Source organism: Mirounga leonina, unplaced genomic scaffold (assembly GCF_011800145.1).
Source record: "Mirounga leonina isolate KUSES-001 unplaced genomic scaffold, KU_Mleo_1.0 Mir_94, whole genome shotgun sequence".
Classification (NCBI taxonomy): Eukaryota; Metazoa; Chordata; class Mammalia; order Carnivora; family Phocidae; genus Mirounga; species Mirounga leonina.
This window is the reverse complement of record NW_023270855.1, coordinates 53,210,981-53,222,229: the sequence shown is the minus strand read 5'-3', so window position 1 is coordinate 53,222,229 and position 11,249 is coordinate 53,210,981. Positions and strand designations below refer to the sequence as shown.

The 11,249-nt window shown below is 62.4% G+C and overlaps 1 protein-coding gene across 5 annotated transcripts in view; it reads right to left on the bottom strand.

Annotated features, from left to right (window-relative positions):
- Positions 1 to 826: 826 nt before the first annotated feature.
- Positions 827 to 11,249, bottom strand: part of EVI5L (ecotropic viral integration site 5 like) — a 28,801-nt gene continuing 18,378 nt past the window's right edge. For 2 of the 5 annotated variants that reach the window (XM_034996693.1, XM_034996694.1), the window contains exons 11-20: positions 8,643 to 8,696; positions 7,662 to 7,694; positions 6,429 to 6,581; positions 5,016 to 5,144; positions 3,339 to 3,479; positions 3,100 to 3,255; positions 2,866 to 3,012; positions 2,691 to 2,786; positions 2,515 to 2,610; positions 827 to 2,331 (exon numbers count right to left, since the gene is read on the bottom strand). In XM_034996693.1, the coding sequence (XP_034852584.1) occupies positions 2,053 to 2,331; positions 2,515 to 2,610; positions 2,691 to 2,786; positions 2,866 to 3,012; positions 3,100 to 3,255; positions 3,339 to 3,479; positions 5,016 to 5,144; positions 6,429 to 6,581; positions 7,662 to 7,694; positions 8,643 to 8,696 (1,284 nt within the window). In that variant the 3' untranslated portion in view covers positions 827 to 2,052. The remainder of the gene's footprint in view (positions 2,332 to 2,514; positions 2,611 to 2,690; positions 2,787 to 2,865; positions 3,013 to 3,099; positions 3,256 to 3,338; positions 3,480 to 5,015; positions 5,145 to 6,428; positions 6,582 to 7,661; positions 7,695 to 8,642; positions 8,697 to 11,249) is intronic. The other 3 variants (XM_034996695.1, XM_034996696.1, XM_034996697.1) reach the window with 3 other exon arrangements.

The following is an 11,249-nucleotide window of genomic DNA, read 5'->3' as shown; positions in this document are numbered from 1 at the left end:
CATGGCTCCCCAGTGCCCTCAGTTCAAAGCACAAATTCTGGCTCCTGAGAAGCGAATTTGCAGTCTGGCCAGGCCCACTCTCTCCTTTTCCTTCTTCAGTGGCATCATGCGCCTCCTGCTGACCCTGCCAAGTCTTGCTTTCTGCTTTTGCCTTTGGAGATGACTCCACCTCCCACCCCCACCTTCTGGGAAGCCTTCTTTGATTCTTTTGGGCAGTTAACCCACTAGTCCGCAGGCTTAGCCCCCAGCCCCACCCCGTTGTCTGTCTCCACTACACTGGGGACTCCTTAGAGCCTGGTGCAGGGCAGAGCGCCCGAAGGGCTTCAGGAAGTGTGGGCTGAATGAACACCAATCAGATCCCGGATCGTCCTGAAGCCCTGGGCCCCCACCTTCCTCCATGTCTGTCAGGGGAGACACAAGCTAAATCACCCAGGTGGAAAATCATGCCCCCCACCCAATACCTCCCCACTGTCACCATCTCCAGAGCTGCCCTTTCGAAAATTGGCACGCCATAAGGGTCCATGTGTCAGCCTGACATCTGAAGTCCTTTGCGACCTGTCCCGCCATCCTATTCCCCCCAACCTCCAACCTTTTGTTCACACTGAACCAGCGTGTGCCCTTTTCTCTCCCATGCTGCCCCCCAACCTGGGCAGTCTCTTTGGCATCCCTGCTGGCCTGCTGGGCCCCCTACCCCTGATTCCCTTAGACTGTGGGAGGTTCCCACAGGCAAGGACAGTCTGCTCCCCTTCTCACTGCTTTTCAGGACAAGGAGCTGGAGACTCTTAGCTGCTTGCAGTCCCCTCCAGGCGTGTTGTACCCTTGTCTGTGACTGTGTAAATACACTTTATTTTCCATCTTTCCCGCCTGGGCGACATGTGGAGTGTGAACAGGCAGTGTGCAAAATGGTGGTGGGCAGTGTGGGGGGCACATGGGAGAGCCCCTCGGATGCCCACCCTGGTCCCCAGGCTCTGTTAACACTGAGGAGTGGGCGACCGGAAAGGGGTAACTGAGCATGATCCCCACCCCAGGAAGTGCCAGGGAGATTGCTTTTGACGCTGCTCCAGGCTCCAGGAGCACCTGACAGGGTCAGGCCCGAGGGTCACAAGGCCCTGGGGGCAAGGGGCTGGGGGCATTGTTGGACTTTGGCACCGTTCTCAGCTCTGACTCTGCAGAGACCACGGGACCACCGTGAGCAGCCAAGGGGAGGTAACCCCACTGGGAAGGCTCCTCCCCTGGGGCCTGGCCTTGGCCAGAGGATGGGGCTGAGGACACAGGGAAGGAAGGGATGTGGAGGCTGGGGACTCCTTGGAGAGCAGGCTAGCTTGGGTGGGGGAGCCCCTCCATCATTGGCCAAGACAAGGTGATGGGAGTGTCTCAAGAGGAAGATGTGGGGCGCTGGGGAGAGGGGGTCTCTTCACTTCCTTGCAGCTGCTCTGGCCCCCAAGAAGCAGGGGCAGACACTGCCCGGGCCTGGGCTGGTTCCCACTGTCCACTCACACCCCAGGTGGCCCTGCATACAGTAGGGGGGACTTTGGTTTCTGCTTCAGGGGCCATGATGCCTGCACCAGGCAGGAAAGCCCAGCCTGGCCATCTGTGCCCAGCCGCCAACGGTCCCCAGGGGCATCATGGGGCGGTAACTTCCAGCCCAGAGCTGCCCCTTCTTCCTTAGGCCTCCTTTAGCTCCTGGGCCCTTCCCAGCAAGGCCACCCGTGTCCCAGAAGGGGGACTGCTGGGAGGAGGGAGCTTCCTGCTCATCCAGTCCTGGGACCTCTGGGTCATCCCCTGCCCTGGCTGTTAAGAGGGGCAGACCCTCCAGGGAACCGGGCCCGGAGCGATACAGACCAAGATGGATAAACACTGCTGGGGAGAGTGGGCCTGCCGGGGGGACCCTGAGGATCCTCAGACCGCAGCGCGGCCCGACCCTCTGCGCCCCGCCGCTGTGGGCCTGGCCCTCCGGTGGGCGGGACCGCGGAGCGCGTGGAGTTTATCAGGTGCGGCCACCTGCGGAGGAGCGGGCGCTGGCCCCCTGGCTCCCGCACGCAGGGCACGGCCTCAGTTGTCCAGGCCCTGGCTATAGGGCGCGGCCAGCTCGTCGGCGTCGCTGTCTGAGCTGCCCTCGCTGTCCTTGGCCGGCCGCTCCAGACGGCGGAAGAAGCGCGCGTCGCGCGGGGACAGCGGGTAGAGCGCGTCCTGCAGCGCCGCGCCCACGCCCACGCCGAGCAGCTCCTCGTCGGACGACGGCAGCGAGTCCTCATCCAGGTGCCGCGCCAGGCCCAGCCCGTCGAAGGCCAGCGGGTCCTCGAAGGGCGGCGGGCCCTTCAGCAGCCGCACCTGGGGCGGGGAACCGGCGCGCTGAAGGCGGGCACGGCCGCCCCCGCGGGCGGAACCGGGCCACCGGGCCGCTCCTCCCGCCCCCACTACCCCCGCCCCCGCTCTCCCCGGCGCCGCCGCCCGCGCCTCACCCGCGGGGGGACACGCAGGGCTCCCGCCCCTCCCGCGCCAGCCTGCGCTCACCTCGGCCTTCAGCTCCTCGATCTGGTCCTTGAGTTCGCGGATGTACTGCGACGAGTCCGAGTGGTTCAGTTGGCCCTGGATGCGGCCCTCCTCCCTCTGCGGGGCGGGCCAGGTCACGGGCGGTCAGGGCAGGGCCCGCCCCCGCCCCGGCCCCCGCCCCGGCCCCCGCCGCTCACCTGGATCTCCAGCTCGGCGATGCGCTGCCGCATCTCGGCCACCGCCGCCATGCTGTCCGCCTCCCGCAGGCGCACGGCCATCACCTCCTCCTTGCTCTGGGGGCAGAGGGGGCGAGGGCGGGTCAAGGGGCGCGGCGGGGCGGGGGCCGGGGGGGGAGGGCGGGCGGGGGCGCACCTTGCACTCGGCCTCGGCCTGCTTGCGGCGGCTTTCGCTGAGCTGCGTCTGCAGCCCCTTGTTCTGCGCCGCCAGGTACTGCAGCTTCTCCTGCAGCGCCGCGCGCTCCGCCTCCACGCGGTTCAGCAGGTTGCGGTGAATGTGGTCCTGGGGGCGGCGGCGGGGGTCACGGCCTGGCCGCCGGCACCGACCCCTCCCCCCCCCCCCCCCCGGGGCGCGGGCGCTCGGGCCCACCTGCGTCTCGAGTTCCACCACGCGCTGCCGCAGCTCGCGACCCTCGGCCAGAGCCTGGGCCTCGCGCAGACGCACGCTCATCAGCTCGTCCTGCAGCTCGCCCAGGACCAGCTTCCGCGGGGACTCCTTCCAGCGGCCGCCGCGGGACAGGTGGGCCTGGGGGGAGAGGTGCGCGGTCCGTCTCCGGCCCCGAGGGTCGCACGGGCCACTTCGCGTGTGCGTCGGGCTAGGGCCCTCACCTGCCAGGTGTCCGAGAGCTCCTGCAGCTGCAGCTGCAGCTCCCGCGCCGAGGCCACCGCCTCGCCCTCCCGCACCTTGAGCGCCTTCAGCTCCTCCTGCAGCCGCGCCACGTTGTTCTCGTCGGGCAGCGAGTTGTTCCTCTGCCGGGCGAAAGGCGGTCAGAGCCCAGGGCAGCTGCGCGGCCAGGCGGCCCTGACCGCGGGACCAAGACCCCTCCGCCACGTCTCCTCTGAGCTCCACCTCCGCCAGCCCCGCGGGGACAGGGTGCGCCCCGGAGCCCAGGATACACCGGACGGGCGGCCCAGGCCTATGCGGAGCAGACCCCACCCATGTGGCCCCGGGGATAGATCCTCAGAAATTCTGCCTGCAAAGGGGATGTCAAGAACAGCACCTGCTCTCACTGGACTGTCTCAGGGTGACCCCCTAACGCCAGCGTTCTCCACACATGTTACTGCTAATAACACCAGGCAGGCTGGGCAAGGGCAGGGGCCTCCCCACCTGGGAATCTGAGATCCGCCCCCTGGGGCCCATGATCACACTTGGGACCTGCCTCAGCACCAGCTGAGAAGACTATGAGTTGCAGCAACCTGTCCCTGCTCCTTGCCCCTATACCCCCCCCCCCCCCCCCCCGCGCCCCAGACCAGGCTAGGCAGCCCCTTTCCCTGGAATGGGCTGAGGGCCAGTATAGGCCCGGGCCCAGCATTCCAAGGGCTTAGTGATGAGGGACTTGTGCTCCAGCCTCTTGGATCAAAATTTGGCTTGCTGCTGGAGGTCCTCACTGACCCTTGTTTGAGCCTGGGAGTTGGGGGGGGGGGTGGTGGCAGGATCTCCTGGTGCACATTTCCCTTTGATGTGGAGGGAGGTGGGAGGAAAGCCCAGCTCTGGGCCGGCTGATGGGGACTGAGAAGCCCATGGATGGGGCAGTCACCCCACCTGGCAGGGCACCCCACATAGTGCAGGCTTGAGGGAGGTGGGGCATGGCTCCTGCCTTGTGTGAGTGGGTCCTGCTGCCCTCTGCTGGCCGGGGCACCTCTCTTCCGGTGGCTTTGTGGGAGCTGAGTCAATATGGAGTGAAGGTGACAACAGTTGAGGAGGGCCCAGGAGGTTTGCGGCCCCCCTTTAGGGTAGCAGGTGGGAGAGGGTGGTCCCAGTGCACCCCCTGGGTGGTATCTCCATAGGGGTGGGGAAGGGGAGAGCAACGCTGATGGGCCTTGGCCTTCCCTCCCACCTCCATCCTGGAGCCCGGGGAGGGAGACACACACGGGTGGGACTGTCTGCCCAGAAGCCCATGAAAGCCACCACACTGCTGGCCCTGTGCCTGGGGCACAAGGGCAGATATGCCCCTTGAAGAGTCATTCTGCTTTGTGTGTGCCCTGACACGTGTGTATACCTCCGGGGCTCAGGAGGGTCTGTGGTGAGGGGCCCAACTTCCCGTAGGCCCAGAACCTTGGGTGGTGACCATGTGGGAGGAAGCGGGGCACCAATGTGTCAGGGAGGTTCCCTAGGTTCTTGGGGGACCCGCAGAGCAAGGGGGGTCTGATGTGCCCTGCGGGTCTGCCTGGTCACCCCTTCTTGACTAGGGCCTGGTCATGTACCTCCCAAAGTGCACCCAGTACCTCCACTTCCCCTTTTCCACCGTTCCCCGAGTGCCTGCCCCCTTGCCCACCCGGTCGCACCTTCTCCATGTCTAGAACCTTGTCCTGCATCTCCCGCAGAGCCCCCAGCGTCTCGGTCTCCCGTAGCCTTGACTGCTCCAGCTCAGTCTCCAGGTGGGCCACAAAGTCCTCGGTGAGGCGCGGGTTGTCCTGGAGGCGGGCAGAGGGCTGTGTCGGGCCCCAGGCGGCAGCTGGAGGGTATGCAGCCTTCCTGCCAACCGGCTGTGGGCCCAGGCCTTGGCCCCCCCCTCCTCAAAGCCCCCGGGCTGGCAGAGGGGCTCAGGCTGCCAGTAGAGGCAGGGTGGGGGGTGAGGAGAAACCCTGGATCCCCTTCCTGTGCCTTCTGACCTCGTGGGGAGAGAGCTGAGCCCCATCGTGGGGGTTCTGATGCTCTGTGCCCAGGGGTGTCGCCATCCTGGCTTAGCCTCTTTCCTGGGAAAGCCACAATGAGGGGACCTTCTGAAGGGATCCTTCCATGGCCTCAGGCTGCCCCCCGGAGGGATGCCAGGGGCTGGTTCCCAGGATTGGGCCCCCTCCCTGCTGTGTGGTCAGTGCCTAACCACACGGTGGGGGTGGGAGCAGGGTGGGGCTCAGGGCTATGGTGCTCCTGCCCCTCTTTCCCCACCTCCCTCCTCTCATTACACCCCCACTTCAAAACAGCTCGACAGTGAAGACCTGGCTGGTAGGTGAGGGATGCCCCTAAAGGCGGAGCTTGGGGGTGCCAGGGGAATGTCTCCCTGGCCTCAAAGGGGGCATCGTGCCAAGGTTGGGATGAGCCCAGCCTTGGTTTCCCCATTGGCCACGCTGCCACTGGCAGGTCATCAAATAAGAAGGTGGCTTGGGTACAGCTGAAGGAAAATCCCAAAAGCCACGTGCTGGAGAAGTGGACTCTTCACCATGCTCTGGCCTGTGAGGGCCCTCCCACCGTGATTCCGAGTTCCTGACTCCACAGCACAACTTGGGCCGGCCCCTCACCCCCACTCTGCCAGCTCAGAGTGGTGGGCACAGACCAGACCCTCTTATGGGGGCAAAGTGCTGGGCTCTGGAGCAGGGAACCCCCTCCTGTCTCTCATGCTAGCTCCCACCCTGCATGGCTGGCCCTGGGGAAGCCTGACAGCCCTTCCAACCTTGGGGACACACCAGGGCTCCCCTAAGGAGTCACAGCCACATCAGCTGAGGGAGGGGGCCCTGCAGGTAGAGCCTGGGTCCCAGGGGCCCTTGTGCTGATGCTGTCTCGTTCTCAGTGTGGCTGGTCAGACACCTCCCTGGCTGGGGGCGGAATGGAGACCCCAGGATTCCCCAACCTGGGGGCAGGGCTGGGGGAGAATCTGCACTCCCTCTAGGTTTCTCCTCCCCTACCCCGCACCCCACCCAGGATGTACGGGGGCAGATCCAGAAGGGGGGAGCCATGGTGTGGCGCGCAGCCCTGCCCACCTGGCCTGGTACCTGCTGCTCCTGAAGCTGCCGGATGGTGCTCTGGGCCTTCTGCAGGTCCTCGGCCGCTGAGCTGCATTGCTGCCTCACGACGGCCAACTCCCGCTTGATGACGTAGTTCTCCTCGGCCTCCTGCGCCCGTGTCACCTGCCCCTGAGCACAGTGAGGACGGGAGGCCGTGACCCTCTGCTCACACTCCAGGCCCTGCCTCTGGCCCACCGCAGGGGGAGGCCCCTAGAGGGCGGCCATGGGGTGGGAGAGGGGCAAGGCCTCCCGCACTCAGAGCCTGGGATGGGGCGCCCCACCGGGTCTGGGCCTGTGGGTGGGGGCAGGCAGGAAGAGGACACGGGGACGAGCCTGAAAGCACAGACCCACCCCAGGCCCAGGCTTTGTGGGGCTTAAATGGAGAACGGGGGCCCCAAGGTGGGGCCGAGGCCAGCTCCTTCCCCTGCCGGCTCCTGGCTCCCAGCCTCTGTCCCAGGTGAGGCGAACCCATCCTTATTCGGGACTGAGGCACAGCAGCTGCGGGGCTCCACTGGCGAGGGTGGGGTCTGGAGGCAGCAGAGGCCCCGGGGACTCAGGACCGGCCCTCAGAGCAGGGTTGGCAGGTGGAGTACAGCTCTTCTGGAACCTTCTCCAGTCCTGAATCCTGGGGCCTCCATCTACCCAGGGCTAAGACCCCTCCCCCCGCCTCATTCCCTCAACCCACCCAATTCGGGTCCCCCCATTCCAGGCTCGGAGCCACCAGGTGGCAGGCAGAAGCTTCCAGATAAAGCCATTCGAGATGAGGCAGCAGCAGAAGCAGGTGAGGGAAGATGGCAGGCTTTGCAGGTAGGAGCGGAGAGGAGCGTGAGGGGCCAGAAGGGGTGGTGCGTGTGGGGGGGGGGTAGGGAGGCTCAGCGCAGTGCACACACCAGGGCCTGTGGCTGATACAGCCTCAGGATCCCCACCTGTGTCCCCTGGAGGGAGGAAGCTTTCTGTCCACGTGCATGTACAGACATTCACAGACTCACACTTACCCCACACACCATGCTTTCACACACACACCCCTCTTCCCCCCCTAGGGAAACCTCTGTCTCCCCTGAGAAGCAGTCCCCAGCCACCCCCATGCATGGTGCCAGGCCTGCCCCCTTCTGCCCCCGGGTTGGCAGCGGCCAAGGAAGAGGCGGTTCCTGGCTGTCGTGTGCAGGGACCAGGACGGACATGGGAGAGGGGCATGAAAAGCTACAGTACCTGGATTAACCTATCAGCCAGAGCAGCGCTCTCCTACCCGGCGGAGGGGGTTCCGAGCGACAGGGGGAGGAGGCAGAGCGGAAGGCGCAGGGACAGGAGAGGGGGAGAGACAGACAAGAACCACTTGTCACTAACGCAGTGGACTATCTCTAGAAGCAGGGGAAAGAGGAGTGAGACCAGAGAACCAAAGAACCAGCAGGAGAGGACCCGGAGGAAGAGCAAAGCCAAGGCTAGCTCCGTCCTGGAGAGGGATCTGTGTGTGGGTGGGCAGGTGGGGGTGCCCACAGCTGCCCCCTCCAGGGCCCGGCAAACTCCGCGCGGGAGGAGGCGCATCCCTGGAGGCTGAGGGATGGGGCGGCAGCGGCGGGCCACGGGGAAGTGTTTTAACTTGGAGTCGGAGTAAGAATCGAGGCTTTGGCGCCAGGGCGGTACCCACCGGTGGATGACTACTCCCTGTGGGCAGCGGGGGCCAAGTGAGAGTTGGAGAGGGCCCCCCCCCCGCCTTTACTCCCATCTTTAAAAACAGGTTGGGGGCCAGGGTCAAGGTTGTGGCACCCCACCACGGCGCCTGTGGTAAGGCCGCCCCTCCTCTACTCTACGTCCTTTCTTTCGAGGGTGAGGCCTCCAAATTACAGGGTTGGGAGCCTGTGGCCTAATTCAGGGCACCTCAGTCAAAGCAGCAGTCTGCCTCCTTCCCCCCACGCAGACAGCCCAGGAGGGACCCGTGTTTGCAGTTAACTGGGTTATAACTTCACACCCAATCCCAGGCAAAGCTGCCCTATGCCCCCTGGTTCTATGGCAGCCCAAATCTCAGTGGGGCTTGTGGGGCGGGGGGCCATGGGATGTGCACCATGCTCCTCGGGGCCGCTGGTTCAAGGTGGGGCCCAGGCCCGGGCAGGGGGCTGGCCGGCCCTCTGGCTGCTGGGTCCTGCTTGGGGCCTGGAGGGGTTGGAGCCATAGGCTGGTGGCCACGCTCCTCACCTTCTCCAGGGTCTCAATCCGTTGTTTTAGGAGCCGGTTCTCCGTCCGAAGCCTCTATGTGGGGAGAGGGGGGAAGTGTGTCAGAACCGCACTCCCACTGCCATACCTGAAGGGCCAGGCTGCCTCCAGGCCAGATAGAGCCATCATCAGATGCTCTGGGTCAGTGATCCCAGGAAACAGGGCCAATTCCCATACAGCATGGCCCATTAGATTTTTTTTTTTTTTAAACAAACCTTAGTTCATAAAGTGATTGCTTTCATGGGTATGCACTGTGTATCAGGGGTCAGTAGTCAGCACCCTCGCCTTCCTGGGGAGTCTCCTGGGGAGACGTGTGGTACCTCCCACAAGGGCAGGCCTTCCTCTACGCCTCTCCGTTCCCTCCCCTCACTGCTTCACTTCCAGCACCAGAATGAACTGTTCTCAGAGTTAGGGTCCAGGGGAGGGGGTCTTGCGGAACACACAGCCCTCCTTCAGCTGGATGGCTATGTTTCTGTGACCCACCAAAAGTCAGCCCCCGACTGGGGTTCTGGAAGCAGCTTGCTTTGCTTTTCACCTTCTCCCCTACACTGATGGATTTGGTTTTAAGCAAAGTGAGGTTTATATACGCCTTGCATCTTAGTCTCTACCTATGTACCCTTTAAGGAGCAGGTACAGATAGTTGGATCCTAAGTGTGTGCTGAATGAGCACCAACCAGATCCGGCATCTTCCTGAAGCCCTGAGACCCCACATTCATCCATTATTAATGAGGGCCCTGCCTCCCTGTGGATTACAAAGAACATTTTCTGGTTTTTCTCCGGGAAGAAGGTGATGGAAACACCCAGAACACTCCTGGGAAGCATCTGCAGTCAGAGAAAATCGCAGACGTGATTGATAGTCATTCAGTGATGTCATGCATGGGGAAACTGAACCAGAGGGGGGCATTGTCTTGTCTGAGCCCCCCAGCTTGCCTGGATTAGAGCTGTTTCAGGCACAGGTCTCTGCCCCACATCCGGAATGTGGAGTCCAGATCCTCACCCCTGACCCTTGGATCACTCTGCCCCATCTCTGGCCTTGGCCCACCACTGCATAACCGCAGAGATCCTTGAGGAGTTTGATGTGCCCAAGCAACAACTCTCCTCTCTCCTGCTTACTCCAAAGGGAAAACGAGACAAGGAGTGAGCAAGAACTCCGGGGTCTAGGTATACATCAGGCTTTTTTTTTTTTTCCTGTATTTTTGATGCTTTGATATCCAGCTACCTGGCCAGTCTTGGAGAGACTGCCCTGCCCAGGACTAGCTAATTCCTAGAGACAGCAAACCACCTGCAGGCTAGTGCGCCTTTCAGATGCAAACCAGCCAACCCAGAGCCCACACCCACCCACCTTGCCTGTCTCACTCACACACCAAGCCCAATGTTCTCCCTGCCCTAAATTGCCCCAGGACAACGCGGGACCCCACTGTAGCCCGCAGCTTCCTGAAATTATTCAAAGGAACCAACCCTCGACCCCAACTTGACTGCCCTGCCTTGCCCGTTCCTTCCTGTGGAGACCACAGTAAAGGCACTGGCCCATGCTTTGCCCCTCTTGCCCTCTGCTTCCCGTGCTTCCCCATGTGGCCAAGCACGGTGGGGCGTGCCCCCTCCTTTCCGGAACTGTGAGTAATAAACCCTTCTTTCAAAGGCAGTCTGTGTGTTGTCTCCGTGTCTGTCACCATACCACACCTGATTAAAGCAAATTCCAGGTACGTTTTGAAACAGGCTAAAAGGGAAAGAGCAAAGGGCAGGGCCATGGGTGAAGGCATCTGCCTGGATCCTTTAAGGCCTATGGGCTCTCAGGCTCCTCTGAGGGGAAGTTTCCAGGGGGGGCGTGTTGTCTCAGTGTCTGCTGTGTCCCTACCTACTGCTGGGCCCTCATGGTCACCAATGGGGGCAGGCCCATGACTGTGCATGAGCAAGACAGGTACCCACGTTTGGACTGGTGCATCAGTCAAGTTACCATTCCTGAGAAAGGGGGACGCTTGCAAACTCAGGACACAAAACTACTTCTGGAAAACCTACAAACAGGGTCAGGACGCTGATGTCCTCTTTCCCTTTCAGGTATGGGTGGCAGGTTACCCGGATTCTAATCTAGATTCTGCCTCTGCCTTTCTAAAGGAGGTGGAGATGTTGATAGTGGTGATGGTAGTAAAAATAAAAATTAATAAATTATAATAATTTGAACAGCAGAGCAAATGTTATCCCCATTTTGCAGAAGGGGACACTGAAGCTCAAAAAGGTGAATCTTCCTGGGTCACATGGCTGGTCCATGGTAGAGCTGGGATTTGAATCCTGGTCTGTGGAACTCTGTCCCTGAAGAGGACAAAGCCAGGGGTATGTGTTTGTGTCTGTCCCTCTCGCTGGATTGGGGGGGGGGGGGGCTCAGTCTCTGCTGTGACTCTGGCACACAGTAGGTGCTCAATAAATGCTTATTGCGTGACTAACTAAAATCACGTGCGGAAGGATGAAAGCAGAAAGAAGGAGAGGAAGGAGAGTCTGGGACTCTGTCCGACATGCCTGGCTCCTGCCTGGCCCTGACCTCCGGGTTGTACCCACTGAGGCAGCCTTCCTGCTACTCCTCTAGTCCTGATGTTC